The 14,202-nt window shown below is 38.7% G+C and overlaps 1 protein-coding gene across 1 annotated transcript in view; it reads right to left on the bottom strand.

Annotated features, from left to right (window-relative positions):
• Window positions 1-11,322: 11,322 nt before the first annotated feature.
• The window catches only part of LOC131163441 (uncharacterized), a 64,666-nt gene continuing 61,786 nt past the window's right edge, over window positions 11,323-14,202 (bottom strand). The window contains exons 2-3 of the mRNA XM_058120029.1: window positions 12,106-12,195; window positions 11,323-11,534 (exon numbers count right to left, since the gene is read on the bottom strand). Of these exons, the coding sequence (XP_057976012.1) occupies window positions 11,323-11,534; window positions 12,106-12,195 (302 nt within the window). The remainder of the gene's footprint in view (window positions 11,535-12,105; window positions 12,196-14,202) is intronic.

Genomic DNA, 14,202 nt, shown 5'->3' on the forward strand with positions numbered 1-14,202 from the left:
GTTACGAAGAAGAGGCCAATGCCTCCTAATTTTTCGTCTGGGGCAGGACAGGGTAAGTGGATGAAGAACAGTGGTGGCACGTCCCAAAATGCCGTAAGTGTTCCACGTTGTTCTTTGTGTGGTAAGAAACACCAGGGGCAGTGTTGGTTGTCTACAAGAGCCTATATGCGGTGTGGTAGACAAGGACATCATATGAGAGACTGTCTGAGGCAGAGAAATGATGGAGTCTCGCAGCAGCAATACAGAGGGAATGCTCCGACACAGCGTGGCGGTCAGTAGGGGGGTACTGCCCAGGCTAGGGTATATTCCTTGACTCCTAGTGACGCTGAGAACGCTGGTGACGTAAACACAGGTATCATTTACATGCTTCCTCACAAAGCTGTAGTATTATTTGATTCCAAGGCAACACATTCTTTTATTTCCACAGACTTTGTTAAATTGTGTGGATTAGAAGTACAACTGTTAGGGGATGAACTAGTGGTGGCTACACCGTCTGGGTCTATGGTCGGGTGTAGTAAGGTAGTTTGGGACTTTCCAATTGAAATATAGGGGAGGATACTACCAGTTAATTTTGTGGTTTACGACATGTATGACTTTGATATCATCTTTGGGATGGGCTGGTTGTTTTCCAGTTATACCAGTATTGATTGCCGCAAGAGGGAGGTGTTGTTTAGATCGCCAGGAAAGTAGGAATTTCAGTTCCTTGGATCATGTGTGCATTCTACACCACGTATCCTTTCTTTTATGCAAGCTAGGAGGCTACTTCATAGGGGGTGCCAAGGATATTTGGCAATGCTGAAAGACACACCAGTAGGAGAACGGGAATTGGAAATGATTCCTATGGTACGCGAATTCCCTAAAGTGTTTTTAGAGGACTTACCAGGATTACCTCTGGACCGTGAGTTGGAATTTTCCATAGAATTAACTTCAGATTTGGCGCTGATATCGAAAGCTCCGTATCGTATGGCTCCAGTTGAGTTAAGGGAGTTAAAGGAACAGCTTCAAGAGTTGCTTGACAAGGGATACATTTGACCTAGTGTTTCTCCTTAGGGAGCACCAGTGTTATTTGTGAAAAAGAAAGATGGGTCGATGAGAATGTGCATCGACTATCAAGAACTGAATAAGGTAACAATAAAGAATAAGTATCTGCTACCCAGGATCGATGATTTGTTTGATCAACTTCAGGGCATGCAGGTCTTCTCTAAAATTGACCTACTCTCTGGATATCACCAGCTGAAGGTGAAAGCGGAGGATAATTCGAAAACTGCATTTCGAACCCAGTACGACCATTTTGAATTTATGGTTATGCCTTTTGGTTTGACTAATGCACCTACAACATTTATGGATTTGATGAATGGGGTCTTCCACGAATATCTAGACTGGTTCGTTGTGGTATTTATTGATGATATCCTAGTGTATTCTAGGAGTGCTGCAGAATATGAAGTTTATTTAAGGCTAGTATTGCAAATGCTTAGAGATAAGAAGTCATATGCTAAGCTAAAGAAGTGAGAGTTTTGGCTGGAATAAATTGCATTTCTGGGGCACATAGTGTCTAAAGAAGGTGTATCAGTAGACTAGAGTAAGATAGAAGCAGTAGTGGACTGGGTGAGACCAAAGAATGTGTACGAGGTCAGAAGTTTTCTAGGTCTTGCAGGTTACTACCATCGGTTTGTTGAAGGGTTCTCTAGTTTGGCAGGTCCTTTGAAGAAACTCACGCAAAAGAGTAAGAGATATGATTGGACGGATAAGTGTGAGCTGAGTTTCCAAGAGCTGAAACGGCGACTGGTCACTGCTCTAGTTCTGACTCTTCCATCTAGTGATGGTAATTTTATTATATACAGTGATGCTTTGAAAAAGGTTCTTGGCTATGTTCTAATGCAGCAGGGCAAAGTAGTATGCATCTCATCAACTCAAAGAATATGAGAAGAACTACCCGACGCATGATTTAGAATTAGCAGCGGTAGTGTTTGCACTGAAAATTTGGAGGCACTACTTATACCGTGAAAGATGTGAGATTTTTACTGACCATAAAAGTCTTAAATACTTTTTCACTCAGAAGGAACTTAATATGAGACAGCATAGGTGGCTTGAATTGATTAAAGACTATGAATGTGTTATTAGCTATCACCCAAGAAAAGCTAATATGGTAGCTGATGCTCCGAGTCGGAAGTCAGTTGACGCGACAGTCTCATTAGTGAAGGTTTAGCATCATATGTGCATGGACCTAGAGAGATTGAGTTTGGAGGTAGTGGAAGGAAACCATCAGGTTGTCCTTGCTAGCTTGGTGGTACAACCGACTTTGCAGGAGAGGATCTTTGTGGAATAAAAGGAGGATCCTGAGTTGGTTGATATTATGGAAGGAATCTAGAAGGGGCTAAAGCCGAATTTTAGTATCTCTAGCGATGGGATATTGAGATTTCACTGTAGGGTTTGTGTACCGAATGATGCCGGGATTAGACGGGTCATTCTAGAGGAGGCACATCGTTCACTTTATACTGTACATCCTGGTAGTACGAAAATGTACCAGGATTTGAGGGAATCTTTCTAGTGGTCTAACATGAAAAGAGAGATCGCTCGATCTGTAGAACAATGCCCGACATGTCAGCAGGTTAAAGCAGAACTTTAGAAGCTGGCAGGACCACTTCAACCACTCGATGTCCCCGAGTGGAAGTGGGAACATGTCTCGATGGATTTTGTGACAAGTTTACCAGCGGCGATGCATGGGCAGAATGCCATATGGGTTATAGTAGATCGGTTAACGAAGAGTGCATACTTCATTTCAATCAGAGTCAGCTACTCTCTGAATAGGCTGGCAGAATTTTATGTGCAGGAGGTGGTACGACTCCATGGTGTTCCTATATGTTGTTTCAGATCGAGATCCACGTTTTACATCTCATTTATGGAAAAGTTTACAGGATGCCTTGGGATCACGATTGACGTTCAGTATGTCTTTTCACCCGCAGATGGATGGACAGTCGGAGAGAACTATTCAGAGGTTAGAGGATATGTTGCGGGCTTGTATACTAGATTTTGTTAATAGTTGGATACGATATCTATCGCTTTTTGAATTTGCATATAACAACAGTTACCAGGCGAGCATAGAGATGGCACCTTGTGAGGCTTTGTACGGTCGTCAGTGTCGATCTCTGTTGTATTGGGATTAGGTAGGTGAGCGGTAGATACTAATTCCGGAAATGATTTAGCAGACCTCTGCAAAAGTCGCAATGATCAGGGAAAGGATTAAAGCAGCTCAAAGTCGACAGAAGAGTTATGCTGATACTTGTTGGCAAGAGTTGGAATTTGTAGTAGGAGACATGGTATTCTTGAGAATCGCTCTGATGAAAGGGGTGATGAGATTCGGGAAGAAGGGGAAGCTAAGTCCTCGGTTTATTGGGCCTTTTGAAATCCTTGAAAGGATAGGTTCGGTTGCTTATCGAGTGGCTTTACCTCCAGCATTATCCAGAGTCTATGATGTATTTCACGTGTCTGTACTGAGGAAGTACGAACTAGATCCATCGCACAAACCTCTAGAGATCAGTGATACCTTATCATATGAGGAAGTACCAGTTCAGATATTAGATCGGAAAGTACAGCAGTTACGGACTAAGGAAATACCTCTTGTGAAGGTATTATGGCGTAACCATACAGTAGAGAAGCTTAATGGGAATTAGAATCTGAGATATGCCAGAAGCACCCACAGTTATTTGATAGTACATGAATATGTATTAGATGGTATAGATCAAATGGTAAAGTCTTTGGGAGAATTTTGTCTATGTATGTAATTTTCTGATGTATCTTTTGGGTAACCACAGTATTCCTCCGCCATATATGAGGGTATGAAATGAATTTAGGCCAAAGTCACTTTGTAGGTGACGGTCGACTCTTTTATAAGCAAAATTATAAGAAAAGGGGTATGTTGCAATTGGTAGTAAATTTTGAGGACGAAATTCTTATAAGGATGGGAGATTGTAGAGACCTGAACCTTTATAAACTGGGTTCATCGACGAAGGATCACATTCGTTGACGAATTCCTTTAGAGCGTCATCGATGAAATTCAGAACCTCGTCGACGAGAAAATGCCGAGGGGTTTTGGGGATTCTCAGGAAATCCTTATTGACGAAATTCAAGGCCTCATCGATGAATTGTGTGGTGGATTCATCGACAAAGACGCCGCCTCGTCGATGAAGTGGACCAGGTCAAAGGCCCTATAAATATCCTATTTGGTTGCTTAGAGGCTAAGTTTCATCCAAAAAGCTCTCTCTCTCTCTCTCTCTCTCTCTCTCTCTCTCTCTCTAAGCTGCGAATCTCTCTCTCTCTCTAGGATTCTTCGCCGTTCGTCATCCGTTTCCAAAAACGGAGGGTACTGTGTGGATCAGAAGAGAAAACTATACTTTTAGTGAATCGGATCGTCGTTTCGGAGAGTTTCGAGTTTTCCCAAAAATCAAGGTAGGAATCTGATCCTAGTTTTGATTAGATATTTGGATAGCAGTAGAAAGTATAGTAAGGTTATGTTTTGTGGTTTTAGGTTTTCAGGATCTCAGGTTGTCGATTTGGTCCGTTTTCGTATGAAGTTTCATTTCAAGTATAAGGTAAGGGGAATTTGATTACAAAAACATATTTGGAAAACTAAACCGCTAAAAAACTAGTTTATGTTATTATGTATGTTTTAACTGCTTATTCGCTAAATTCTACCGAGTAGATATGCCAGTTTAATGATTCTACGATTTTTGGTAAAAACGAGGATTTCGACGTATAATCTCCAAACTTTAAAAAAATTATTTATTGTGTTTATACTATAGTAGGAGAGGCTCGAATCCTTTGTTTATTCATATAAATGAGATTTACTTGATTTCTATCATTTAGCAGGTTTTTTTTAGATTAAAATTGTGTGATATATGTTGAAATGGAAATGAATGGATTTTCTATACTATTGATATAGAATATGGGAACGAAGTTCCAAATTTGTTATACTGAGAATATGATAAATGGAGGTTGATGATACATCCAGCTGAATCAGTAAACAAAGAGGGGTAAATTGAGTGAAAAGATGCCGGTTTGAACCCAATGTTATTATTTGAATTTGTGAAAAATACTTGAATTGCGCAGGTTATCATATTTGTATAAATTGAATTTATGATACACGAAGCCACAGCTTGAGAGTCCCGGGAGGGTTGAAAAATACTTTCTTTGCAGGGTTGAAATAAACCACTATTATAGATACAGAGCGATATCGTAGCTAGATGTACACGTGCAACCACACATATTAAACGATGTGGGTACCAAGATGGTTGGCTAGTAAGGTGAAACCGTTGGCTGATATTGGGCCAATGGAGGCAGTCTGATCATAAGTAGGTACTCGATAGTGTCTGCACGAACAGGGCATTGGACGAGTATTAGTGCACAACCCGGGCCACGGGGTAAAACTAGTTATAGGGGTATTTTATTGTTGGTCATCTGATAATCATTAAATAGTCAAAAGACAGATGTGGGAATTTTGTAATACGAATAATGATATACTTGATGCATTATTGTATTGAAAATATTTATATTTCAGATGTTGAAATAAAGTATGCATGTATGCAGTCACACACTGTTGTAACTTCTTCTTCCTTAGTGAGAGGTGTCTCACCCTATCATACAACCTTTGTTTTTAGGTCCATCAATGCGTCAGTCCTAATAGCTAAAAGGATTGGGAGATTGTTTTTGAACAACTTACGTAAGCATCTGAATCTCGTAGTAAAACTTAGATGAAGTTCCTTTTTGGAGGATTGTAATAATGAGAATTATTCTAAGTCCGAACTTATGTAAATTATGGATGTATTAGTAAACTCTGGTATAAATCTAGTAGTAATCCCAATGGATGTTTATGTTTTTCCGTGACATTTACATCATTATTATGTATGTTTTGCACCCGTAGGTCCCTATTTAGGGTGGGTTGTTTCCATATCTTGAACAAGTATAGGTATTATGTATGAATGAGTGACACCTGGGTCCGTGTAAAGGGTCGGGTCATTACATCACTACTTTGCTCACTTAACTGGGCAGAGCAACACTGTTTACAAGCTTTCCTTACAAGGCAGAGTCTTCCTAACTCACTTACCGAGTGGAGCGAAACTATTACACCTTACAGGATGGTGCCCTCGTAGCTTACTTAACTGGGCGGAGCCAAACCAGTAAACCTTACAAGACGGTGTCTTCCTCTTCTGGCGATACCTCATGCCAGGAATACAAAGATATGAAAGTTTTTGAAATTAGAATAGCTTTCCCAAGAGGGGGGTGAATTGGATTAATTAAAAATTTAACCTCTTTTTAACTTCTTGCTTTTTTTAATGCAAAACCAAGAAAGTAAATCAATCAGCTTATGATCACAACCAAATTATACCACAAAGTACTAAAAAATTAAAAACACAATCCAACCAACCAAAATATGAAAATCAATAAATCATTCAAGAATTTTATGCTTTTTGGTTGCAGCCATGTAGTTGTTTGCAAACCCTTCTTTGAATGGAATTTTATTGCGCTTCTCTTAATCAAGGTTTCCGCAAATTAACCAACGTACTCCCTTGTGGGTTTCCGCAAATGGTTAATTAAAATGTACTTTCTAAAATTAAGAGTCTTCTTTGAATTTGGGTTTTAAGCTGTACAACTTGCACTTAGCATACATAAAAATATATGATGCAAAAAATAAAAAGAGTAAGGATGAGAAGAATACCGAGATTTGTGACGTTCAGCTTATCCCCAGCCTACGCCCTCGCCTTTGGTCAATTCCACCAAAGGATTCCACTAAGTATGCTCCTTTCCAGGTGGAGCAAGCTTTTTAAATATTTCCTCTTTTCAGGAAGAGAAACCTTTCCAAGAGATCAATCCTTGCTTGGTATAATGATCCAAAATAGCTTTGAACCATCAATGATACAATGAGAAGGCTACTATAATCTGAGTACAAAGAAACTCTCGAAACAAAGTAGATTTGTACAAGTTAGAGCACAAATTATACTTCAATCAAATAATAATAAAGAAAATATGAAGCTCAAGTATAGATATCACCATAGGTTAGTTGATTGAGAAAAATTAGTGAAAGAACTGTGGTTTGATGATTCAGCAACAATTTTAGAACTTTTCTCTAGATGGAGTGTAAGCAATAGAGAACTTTGAGAGAGATTGTAAGCTTTGAATGCAAGAGTGCTAAGAGATTACTTGGTGATTGAATTCTTGGGATTAAAGGAGTATTTATAGGCAATTTAGGATTAGTTTCCTTGTTCCTCAAGTGACTTGGAGTTTCTACCAAATTTTTATAGCATTCATATTTGAAAAACCAATTTTTTAAATTTTCTCGTTGGAGTTTAAAAAGACAAAACCCATGGAGTCAGTCAGCTGACCATGCGACTGAGTAGTACATTTCCACAGGGTCAGTCGGCTGGACATGCGGCTGACACCCATTTTTTAGCTAGAATTAAAATTAGGAAATTGTTAGTCAGCTGGCTTGACACAGTTCAAAATGGGTCAATCAGCTGGGTGTTTTCAGTTCATTGAGTCAGTCGGCTGGATCGTTAATTTAGCTGTTGTTTTTTGTCAGTCGGCTGAGTGAACCCAGAGTATTTCTGGTCAGTCGGCTAACCAGTACTCTTATTGATTTTTCATTTTTGGTTTTTTAAATTTAGTTTTGCTCTCTTGTTTTGACCTTTCATAAAACATTTTCTAGGGTTTTAAAATAGGTCTTTAAGTCCATGTATTTCCCTTAAAGAGTTTCATATTTCTAAATTATATTTGATATGAAGTACTTACAAATAGCTTTGCTGAATATGACATTTGAGTACTAAATTTTCAAGTCTCTTGATGATCCTCTTGACTTCTAGTCCCTTCTTGGTCTTTAAACTTTTTCATTTGTCTTTTAATGCTCATGTAGAGACCTGTAGAATTATAATAAATAAATAATAAAAGAAACGAGGAAGTAAAGGAGAATTTTAAGAGAATTATGGTAATTAAATAATAAAAGAAAGAAGGAAGTAAAGGAGAATTTTAAGAGGGTCGGTAAGGTCTCGACGACGAGAAGATACTGAGAGGATGGTTTTTAGGACCTAAATTTCATCGACGAGGAGTAAGGGATTGTCGACAAACAGCCTTCTTGGAGTTGTCGATGAGGTGACATGGCTTGTCGATGAGGCCACGTGTCAAGACACCTATAAATACGTAGGAAACGAGTTTCAGCGAAGAAAATTTTTCTCTTTCACTTTCTCTCTCTAAAATTGGGATTCTCTCACTTCTTTCTAATTTTTTCGGCTTCGTCTCTCCCTGATTCGATGATTAGAAGTTACCATGGTGATCCTAAGGAGATTCTCTACAACATAGCCAGAGTGAAATGTCGATTTGAGAAGTTTGGGAACCATCCCAAAACCAGGGTGAGTGGATTATTTGAGTATTTTCAGTATTACCCAACTCATTTGAGGTCAGATTTAGTATTATATGCAAATATACTAGAATTTTTTGAAGTGAAATTTGAGTATTATATTTTCAGGAATATGGTGTTTTGGGACCCTACAGACATGGGTTGGGGACCCCAGTGAATATTTTCAACAGTTTGGGTGAATTATAATCCAGAAAATTTAAAAGTATGTAGGTTCGGGGTAATATAGTTGATTTACTGGAAATATGTTTATGGGTGTTATTTCAGGATTTTGGGAATAGTATGCCTTGTGCGTGTGCATTTAGCTGCAGGTAGTTAGGTAAGGGAGATATGCTATGCTAGAAATTTTAGCAAGTTTACTAGGAAATATTGTGTGTGTGTGTGTGTGTATATATATATATATATGTTTATTATTTAGCTTTTCCAGAATATGAGTTTTATTATTATTTTTGTAGCCTGAGTGGATATTTTCTTGATACAAAATTTATGTAGTTTGCCCAGAATATCATGATTTACAGTATATACATATATAGAAAGATATTTACCAAACAGATATTTATCAGACAAGTATTATAGATATTTATCAGACCAGTATTTTATGATAATTATAGAGTGCCATGTTTTCCAAAACCATAACACTTAGACTTTACAAATTATTCAGTTAGATATTACAGTCAGACTTTATTCAGATATTACAGCATTTATAGATCAGATATATAGCGTTATTGTTATTTTGGATACATGATGAAAACATTAGGGTAATTATAGTAACAGTAAATATAGTATCAAATCCGTGATGAATTATTTCAAACATATTCAGTCAACAGAGCATTGTATCGTTGCTATTTTTCATATTAAAGTGCAACCACATAACTCAAATAATATATGGATTCCGTCAACAGTGCTCGGAGAGTTTGCAATCTCCCCAGTACTTTGGGTTGAGGGGGCTCGGTTTGACAAGGTAGTTTTCCAGTTCCTTGCTTAGGGGAGGACGCAGTTTGGCCGAACTGAGGATTGGTAGAGTATAATTGACTTACTTAATGGGCCAACTAGAGTTAAGTTCAGCCTATGGGCAACACAGCCCTATCATGAGGGGTTAAATCATGACAAACAGTTTTCCAGGGAAAAATCTCAATTATGTATATGTATACAGTTTTACAGAATTTTCATCAAATATAGTATGATATCACAAGTATGATACGTAGAAAAATTTAGATGATACGGTTATATTTTAAACTATGATAGATGTAACTTATATTTTATACTGATTTGCTAGCTTATACAGTTTCAGATATTGTCATTATAGTATATATGCAACTTGATCGTCACACACTAGTAATAACATATTTCCACTTATTGAGCATCGTCTCATCCCAATAATCTAACATTTTTCAGGTGAACCAGCTAGGCGAGCAGATCAGGCTCGTAGATAGAGAGACTTTTGTTTTGCCCTACCTATAGGGTAAGTGTATTAAGATGTTTATGTTTTTGAGTAAATGGTATAGCGGAGATGTGTAAATATGTATCTATGGTTTGGAAACATTAAATTCTAGTATTGTAATGTATATATGGGTGTATGACTTTATGTTTTCAACTGCATAGGTGTGTCTGTTATGTACAAGGATACCTTAGTGTCCATCTAAGGCCTGAAATGCTATAGTAGCCATAGCAGGGGTATCAGAGTAATAGATAGATACATAATGGTGTAATTTTTGGTTTGTTACAGTTTGGTATCAGAGCCTAGGTTGCTAGGTTTTGTAGACTCTAGAGTATAATGGAAAACAATACTAGAATTTAGAAATGGAATCTTAAGAAAAGTGGAAGAGGATATCAGTGAATTAATGTTGGGAAATTAGAATGAGAATTTAGGATTCTGTTCTACAGTTTGGAGGCAGAGTTTCAGGGTGGTTTCTGTGATTTTCCTAGGGTGACAATTCCAGAAAAGCCATAGTAAACTATCGATGATTTCTATTTTCATACGGTAGAGCTTGACCTTAAATTAATGATACGAGGTTAGGGGTATTTTAGTTAGTATAGTATTGTAGCATTTAGATACTTAAAATAATGTGGTAATATTACAGGATGGACCTAGGAGGTAGTAGCGCTCACGCTACTGGCGACGACGGAGTAGGGCCTTTTGGTGCAGGAGGTGAGGATTCAGATGCTGTGCTACACAATGTGGCTCAGCAGGTCATGGCTGAGATTCCCCGGAGCTCCAGGGAGCATGGAGGTCCTTCTCCAGCTTAGGGGTGCATGATAGAAAAATTTACAAAAAAGAACCCACCAGCATTTTCAAGAGTGGCTAATCCTACGGTTGTAGAAAATTGGGTGCAAGAGAAAGAGAAGATTCTGATGGTGCTTCACTACACCGATGAGCAGAGGGTCCTTTATGCTACGTATAAGCTGATTGGGGAGGCCGAGAGATGGTGGATGACCACTATACTACTGGAGGAGCATAGATCAATTCTAGTGTCGATGACCTGGGCTCGATTTAGGGACATATTCTTTGATAGATACTATCCTGCCTCAGTCAGAGAGGCTAGAGTATAGGAATTTCTGAGTTTGTCCCACGGATAAATGACACTCCAACAGTACGCAGAGAAATTTATCGAGTTAACGTGTTTCTGCCCTTATATTGTTCCATATGAAGCTAAGAAGGCTAAGATGTTTGAGAGGAACTTGAAGCGAAATATTTATAGATAGGTGGCAGTACTAAGGATACAGGACTTTTCAGAGCTAGTTGATCGGGCCATAATAGTAGAGGAGATTTTGTCGAGAGAGACTGAGATACAGGGCTAGAAGAAGAGGACCACACCCCTGAGTTTTCAGGCAGGGTTCAGCCAAGGCCCTTGGAGAGGAGGTAGATTGGGTGGGGGTTAGAGGCAGACAGTAAAGCACAGTGGATTCCAGGGTGGACAGTCTTATCCCATTTGCCCCCAGATGTGGATGGAGACATCCAGGTGAGTGTCAGTTAGGGGAGAATTTCTACTACCACTGTGAGAGACCTGACCATATGGCTCGATCATGTTAGATGCTGTCGATTTATGCACCAGATCCCATACCAAACTGAGGTGGTCATCAAGCTCCTCGTGGAGGCTAGCAGAGGAACACAGTGCCGACGAGGGTATATGCACTGACACCGAGAAATGCCGAGACTATTAGAGACATTGTCATAGGTACACTTGTTGTATTATCATATAAAGTTATTGTTTTTTTTTGACACAGGTGCCACCCATTCCTTTATATCGGCGGGATATGTTAGAGTAATTGGGGTAAGGCACAGTTATTAGATGTAGAGTTGTTTGTGGTCACGGCAATAGGATCTACGGTAAGATGTAGGGAGGTACTTCAGAACTTTCTAGTAAGCATTTAGGAGAAAGTACTACTAGCTGATCTCGTGGTACTAGATATGCAGGGGTTTGATGTAATACTGCATATGGATTGGCTAGCATCTAATCACATCGGCATACATTGCCATAAAAAAAGAAGTGATTTTAATACCCCTGGTGAGCAAGAATACAAATTTGTGGGTTCACGTGTGCATGCCTCGCCACAGCTTGTGCCAACTATTCAGGCGAGGAGACTACTACAAGGTGGTTGCCAGGGATATGTTGCCTACATGAAGGAATTGCTAAAAGAAGAACTAAGACAAGCTGATATATCGGTAGTTAGATAATTTTCAGGTGTTTTTCTGAAGGAATTGCCTGGCTTACAACCAGACCGAGAGATTGAATTTACCGTGGATCTATTGCCAAGGTCAGCACCGGTGTCTAAAGCACCATACCGTATGTCTCCTGCCAAATTGAAGGAATTGAAAGATCAGTCACAGGAGTTATTGGATAAGGGATTTATGAGACCTAGTGTGTCGTCCTGGGGAGCACTAGTTCTATTTGTGAAGAAGAAAGATGGGACTATGAGGTTGTGTATAGATTATAGGGAGATACACAAACTGCCAGTTAAGAATAAATATCCTCTTCCTACGATTGACGATTTATTTGATCAGCTTTCGGGGACCCAGGTCTACTCTAAAATTGACCTACGGTCTGGTTATCATCAGGTGAAAGTTAGAACAAAGGATATTTAGAAAACAGCATTTCAGACCAGATATGGACATTACGAATTCTTGGTGATGCCATTTGGGTTGACTAATGCACCAGTAGTATTTATGGATTTAATGAATCGGGTGTTCTATTAGTACCTGGACCAGTTTGTGGTGGTTTTCATTGATGATATACTGGTCTACTCTAGAAGTTCTAAGGAGCACAAGCATCATCTGAGGCTGGTGTTGCAGACATTGAGAGAAAGAAAAGTTGTATGCAAAAATAAAGAGATGTGAATTCTAATTAGGGCAGGTTACTTTCCCCGCCTCTAGTTCGTAAGCTAGATGATTCCACTAATGCTCACATAACGGGTGGAACAACACCAGTTACAACCAGGTCAATTAACGGGGTTGACCTCAACCTATACCTTATCAGAATGGTGCAACTAGCTTTCCCAACCAGGTCTAAGCCAATCCGGGACTATTCAACAAGGCTAGTCTCCCTCTTCAGGCCCATGTCAGAATACAGCAAATGTAAATTTTGAGTACAAACAAATACTCTTTACACAAGGTGATATGTACCACTATGCACAATATAATCAATGCACATCAATATGTATAAACTATAAGCTCAGTGCTCTACCTGTGCAATCAACACTCAATAAGATGTATAATCTCAAATATGCGTGGAGTGTTCTAACAAGCTAATCTTTGAAAGTAAAGTATATCAAATGTCATTATCAGATTAGTGTTTCAAAGATGCTATCAATAATATTCAAACAAACTAAAAAAATATTTTCTCAAATTGTATCAAGCACTAGAGTTGTTTGAAATCAAGTTTTGTAAAATATTTTGCACACAAAAATATGGGTTAAGGTACCTTGCAATATGTATGCAAGAAACACAAGCCTCAAAACCTTCCCACACAAGATTTATCAAATAAATAAGTGGGAGAACTTTAAGCTTTACTCTCAATAATAAAATCAAACAATAAGCACAACAAATGAGAGTATGAGCAAATGAGTATTAAGCACAAGCACTCTAAATATACTCACAACACTTGAAAGATTAAGGAAAATGAAGTTCTGGAGTGTTTGGGAATAGTATAGGCTAAAATAGGATTTTTGACTTTGAGAGAATTTTGCCTTAATTATTTTTGTTAATCCTTACTAATCTAAGCAAATGAACATGCATATATAGGCAAGGGGAAATTTTTGACTGTTGGGGACTCAATAGGGATAATTAGAAAAGTTTTAAACAAGTTTAGAAAAATTAACCCAGTTTACCCCTCTTAATTTTAGTAAAAATTAATTTTAACCTGAGAGATTCTGGTGGTTAAACTTTAGTTCGGTCGCCTGAATAGACTCAACTCTAAAAAGCATTTTCAAAAGTTTGGTTGCCCGAGTCTAGGTTTAGTAGGCTAAACAAAAGTCAGAAATATTATGTCTGTGGTTCGGGTGCCTGAAGCTAAGTTTGATTGACCAAACTAACATGTTCGGCCGCCCGAGGTCTTTTTGAACATGGAGGTTTGGTCACTCGGGTTGGTGAAAAGTGCTCTGACACTAGTTCGATCGTCTGAAGACAATACGCTCATTTCTGGTTCGGTTGCTCGAAACCAAGTCAATCCGCTGACTTCCCAGCAGTTTGGACGCCTGAGGTGTTTTGAACACCTGGCCTTCGGTCACCCGACCTCTCTCATTTTATGCCTATTATGTTAAATTTTAAACCATTTGATTCTCCTGATTATGTAAGTGATATGGGG

The sequence above is a fragment of the Malania oleifera genome, chromosome 9 (genome assembly GCF_029873635.1).
Source record: "Malania oleifera isolate guangnan ecotype guangnan chromosome 9, ASM2987363v1, whole genome shotgun sequence".
NCBI classification, from domain to species: domain Eukaryota; kingdom Viridiplantae; phylum Streptophyta; class Magnoliopsida; order Santalales; family Ximeniaceae; genus Malania; species Malania oleifera.